This window comes from Cyprinodon variegatus, unplaced genomic scaffold, assembly GCF_000732505.1.
Source record: "Cyprinodon variegatus isolate N-32 unplaced genomic scaffold, C_variegatus-1.0 Scaffold540, whole genome shotgun sequence".
Lineage (NCBI taxonomy): Eukaryota > Metazoa > Chordata > Actinopteri > Cyprinodontiformes > Cyprinodontidae > Cyprinodon > Cyprinodon variegatus.
The window spans coordinates 53,279-58,039 of NW_015150993.1; the positions used below are offsets into that span (position 1 = coordinate 53,279).

The following is a 4,761-nucleotide window of genomic DNA, read 5'->3' on the forward strand; positions in this document are numbered from 1 at the left end:
TCCCTCGTCTTTAGAAGTTTTTAAGTCTGTAAAACAGAAGTTTTTGAGGAAGAAGAAGAAGAAGTAGTATTTTATTTTATTTTTTAGACTTTAGAAACTCAGAAGCTGATCAAATATCGGGTTAAATATCGGTGGGGTGGCCGATGTCCGATATTCAGTTTTAAGGCCGATACAGGCCGATACCGATAGGGGGCCGATTATATCGTGCATCCCTAGTTTAAAGGTAACACAGCATCTGATATATTAGCTTAAAAGTCCTTATAAGCATTTCTATGACCTTAACCTTAGCAGCAGTTTATCAATGGAGAATCTGTCTTTCTAAAGTTTAATAACGACTACATAACATGACTACATCAAAGTAACTGAGTGCATATTTATATGAATTATGATGTCCAGGTCAGCTGCGAGCTCCCGTAGGGAGAGAGCTGGTCCTCGATTATATCATTGAGAGGAAGAGGATGGACGACCTGTGTGGGAGCATCATCGACGGACGCTTTAGGGAACAAAAGGTGAGGTTAAATAAGTCTATATTTAATGATCTTACTAATGTAGATATGAATCTGAACTAAGTAGAAATGGAAAAAGAATATTTCAATTCACGCATTACCTTCATGTTTTTCTCACTTTTCAAAGTTGAGTGCTTTTATTTGTCAGTCACTTTCTAATTGTTGAAAAACTCACACTGCACCCTTTTGCCTTAAAGATTGACATTCTTTTTTTTCAAGCTGGTGTCAAGTGAAAAGAATCCTACAGTAAAAAAGCAGGTAAAAAAAGATGTCCTAAAATGGTTATTTTTTCTGTTTTTCTATCAGTTTCGACTGAAGCGATGCGGTCTCCGTAAGCCCATCTACTTGGTAGAGGGCAGCAGCTCATCCGCTGCTCACCTGAGTTTACCTGAAAGCACCTTGCAGCAAGCCATCGTCAACACACAGGTGAGAGTATGAATGCTCTGAACACCAAAGCAACAGCAGCAGGTACTTCTAACAGAAACAACCTTTTGTAAATTTGTATGATTAAAAAAAGTATTTTTTTTTGTATGCAATTAAAGTTATTTAGCAACAGAAATCCTCATTACACACATATTAATTATTGTCCCTGTTATTTGCATCATTAACCCCTTAAAATAGCCTATAGTTAAAAGCTATAATCACTTTTCTTGAAGAGGCCTCCTGGTTTAATATAAGATTTATGATTTATGTTTATTTCAAAGTCTCAAACTTGATGATGCTGTGTGTTTTCAGCTCTTTCTCATGGCCTTTAGAAGAGAAACAGGCCCGCAGACTGCTTTTCCCTACTATCTCAAACCAACAAAAATCAACAGCAAACCTCAAAAGGACACAATTCGAGAAGAAACCAGTTATTACTGTTTTTAAAATTGAAACTTTGAGGTGCTTCGGTGGCGCAGTGGTTAGCGTGCACGGCCCATATACGGTCCATATCCTCGATGTGGGCCGGTGGTCCTTTGCCACATGTCTCTCACCGTCTCTCATAACCCTTTTCCTGTGAGCCTACTGTATAATAAATGAGCCACTAGTGCTGCAAAAACCCATTAAAAAAGTAATAACGGATAAATAAAAATAAAATTGAAACTTAAAAGCATCCACTCTAGAGGCTCTAGAGGGCGCCAAACTCTGCAGGAGGTCCAACAGCAGCTGCCTTTTAAACCAACTATAACATTTAAATGAACAGGTTCCCCTTGCAATGTTGTCTTTCACTGAACACCTGGAAAGAAACGTTCAGGCACCTTAAACCTGCCTTGAAGTATTTTCTATGACTGTGCATTTATGCTGCATTTAACATGGTTAAACCAGTTGAAAAGAAACAAAAAAAAATATCCAAAGAGTTTTCAGCTGACATATCAAACTGCACCAACCTAGAACTATGGCAGACATGTTTCTTAAATAGAGTTGGAACTAAATTGGAAGAAACCATTATAAAAGCTATAAACCTGTTATATACAGCTGCAAAATCACAAGAAATGAGAAGATCAGCTAATAAAGAAATAGATTTACCAATCACTACAAACCAGAAATATTTTAATTCATTCCAAACAAATACTCAAAACCACATAGAAAACACCATACATGAGACCAAACGCCCCCTAATTCTCCAATGGTGCAGTCCTGTGCACACCTGCTTGGAGAGGGAAATGGCAGTGGTGAGTATTTAAAAAATAACTTTCACATTTTACCTCTCCAATACACGTGTTTCAGTTTTAAGAAGAGTTGAGAAATTAATAAAAATATTGTAAAGTGAAATAAAGTTACCTTTTTACAAAAAGAAAAACAAGATGTGGCCTGCTAAAGGAGCCACACCCCAAACAAATCTACTAAATTCAGAACAACCAAAATAAACCAAACTACAAAACCAGATGCTGTGATTAACTGTTATCTGAATCAAATGGAAAGGTAACAGCGGCTCATTGTTACCCTCAGTGTTGTGGTCAAGACCACCTAACCCAAGACCAAGACAAGACCAAGACCAAGACTTTTAGGGTCCAAGACCAAGTCAAGACCAAGACAGAGGGAAGTCGAGACCGAGTCAAGACCAAGACCAGCGCCAGTATGTGACAATAAAATGTGAAACATGATCAAAATCACAAAAATTTATCTAAAAGACTCACATTCACATAAAAACACCTAGATATTTAACACACAGAACTGGACTAAACATTAACATCATTATTTAGTACTTCTGTGTAGTAATCACAGAATTTCAAACAATTAATCAAAGTCGATCAAAATTGTTTTTTCTCTACCTTTCATGAACAGTACATACATTTATGTTGTTTTTAAATGTGCTATTTCAAAACAATGTGCAAAATTCTGTAAAATGTGTAAAACTGAAAAAAAAAAAAGCCAATCGTTTCTCTTGTTGCTCTCTCATATACAGATTAAAGCTATATTATGTAACTTTTCTTAAATAAATATATCTGTCACCAAGTTGTGAAATATGTTATGAGACAGATAATTTGTTGAAAAAATAGATTGATCTCCTTCACTGCATTTACCAATGAGACAGGTTATTGAAGGATCTTAAAGAAACTGATAATATTCCGATGATTAGTGTTATTTCCACAGTTGTGGTCTTGACTGGTCTTGAAATAAAATGCCGAGTCCTCAGCCCCCGAGACGAGACCGAGACCAAATGCGGTCAAGTCCGAGACAAGACCATCAAAAAATGGTCTCGAGACCAAGACCGATCTCGAGTACTACAACACTGGTTACCCTGTTGTTGCTCTGTTCTTGGTAGAACCTGTTGAAACTGGTTACAAATGAAAATTTTATTGTTTTCTGTTATGTTTGTTTTAGGTTGTTGACGGCTTCTTCGTTAAAAGAGTCCAAGATGTCCGCGAGTCGGCCGCCTACCTCACAGTCATGACCCGATACCTGACCAAACTCTACCAGGTGGGAAACAAAGAAACCAAAACCGGATTTCGTGTTTCAACTTTAATAAAAATTAGGCGTCTATTTTTGTGTTAATTTTCCCTGAAGGATCGGTGTGAAGCAATGACCTATTTAGCAACATATCTGTGTGAATCTCAACACCTCACTGAAGGTTTTGTTAACTGTGAGAGAAAACAAAGAGATGCTTCACTGTGACCTTCCTTCTAACTTTGCCGTCTTCCTCGTGTCTCAGAACCGAACCCTGTTCTGTCGCTCCAGAGAGCTGGAGGGGGACATATCCAGCAATGAAGAGGAGGGAGGGATCCCCTTCTGCTCTCTCATTTCTTTTGCAGAGTTTAACCACGGGGCTGTGAAAAACAAGGTGAACACCTCCCCTTTAGGTGGTTTTAGAATGACCGACAGAAATAAACGCATCTTGTTTTTTGTGATTCTGTTTGTTTTATCTTCCACCACAGTGTCAGACGGTGAGAGAAGTGTTTGCTAGACAGCTGATGCAGATCAGTGGGTTGTCTGGTGATAAAGCAGCAGCCATACTGGGGCAGTACAGCAGTCCACATAGGTAAATCCTCTGGGCCTTATAAAAGCATCTCACTTTTCTATAAAATACTACCTGTAGGGTAAGTGTGAGGATATTCAGGTTCAAATATTAGAAGTTTGTGTTCTAATCTGTGTTCAGTTGAGAATAAACAGAAATGTTAAAAAAGAACAAAAAGCATCCAAAAAAAACATCCAAAGTTATTTTCAAAATTAACCAATTTATTAAATTAAATCTGCTTCTGTGGAAGAAAAGATCAGAACACGACCAAAATATGTAAGTGATTGACAGTTCCTGTTAAATAATTAAGAGACAACATTGTCAAGATAAGAGATTTTTTATTCTAATCCTATTTGCTCAGTTACTCGTATAGTTAATGCTCTGCTATAGCAAAATTATTGTTTCATCTGTTTATGATGTTTATTTTTTCTCCTCTTAGTCTCCTAGCCGCTTATGAAAAGTGTGGGAGTGAGGCAGAGAAAGAGAAACTCCTCTCCTGCATCCGATACGGGAAGTTGAAAAGGTTAGCAGCATATTTCATCATTACAGATTAAAGCAATCATTGATTTTACTGAAACCTTCTTTAAGGACTGAAGGGCAATGATAATTTCACATGCTAATTAGAAACTCGTTTCTCATGGTAAATATAGTTGTCTGTCTTCTATTTCCAGGGTTTTGCATATTTGGGCATAATGAAAATGATTTAATCTTTACTAAGCTACAAAATTACTTAAATCTGACCTGAATCTGTGTAGAGATCTCAACACATCTTTGAATCAGTACCTAGCAGGTGGTTCTCAAGCATTTCGAGTCTGGGTC

General features: G+C 37.3%; 1 protein-coding gene across 1 annotated transcript in view; it reads left to right on the top strand.

Moving 5' to 3' along the window:
- mus81 (MUS81 structure-specific endonuclease subunit) overlaps positions 1–4,628 on the top strand; it is a 14,926-nt gene extending 10,298 nt beyond the window's left edge. The window contains exons 10-15 of the mRNA XM_015391415.1: positions 397–509; positions 813–932; positions 3,312–3,407; positions 3,640–3,768; positions 3,863–3,966; positions 4,382–4,628. Coding sequence (XP_015246901.1) covers positions 397–509; positions 813–932; positions 3,312–3,407; positions 3,640–3,768; positions 3,863–3,966; positions 4,382–4,496 — 677 coding nt within the window. The 3' untranslated portion in view covers positions 4,497–4,628. The remainder of the gene's footprint in view (positions 1–396; positions 510–812; positions 933–3,311; positions 3,408–3,639; positions 3,769–3,862; positions 3,967–4,381) is intronic.
- The last annotated feature ends 133 nt before the right edge of the window (positions 4,629–4,761 follow it).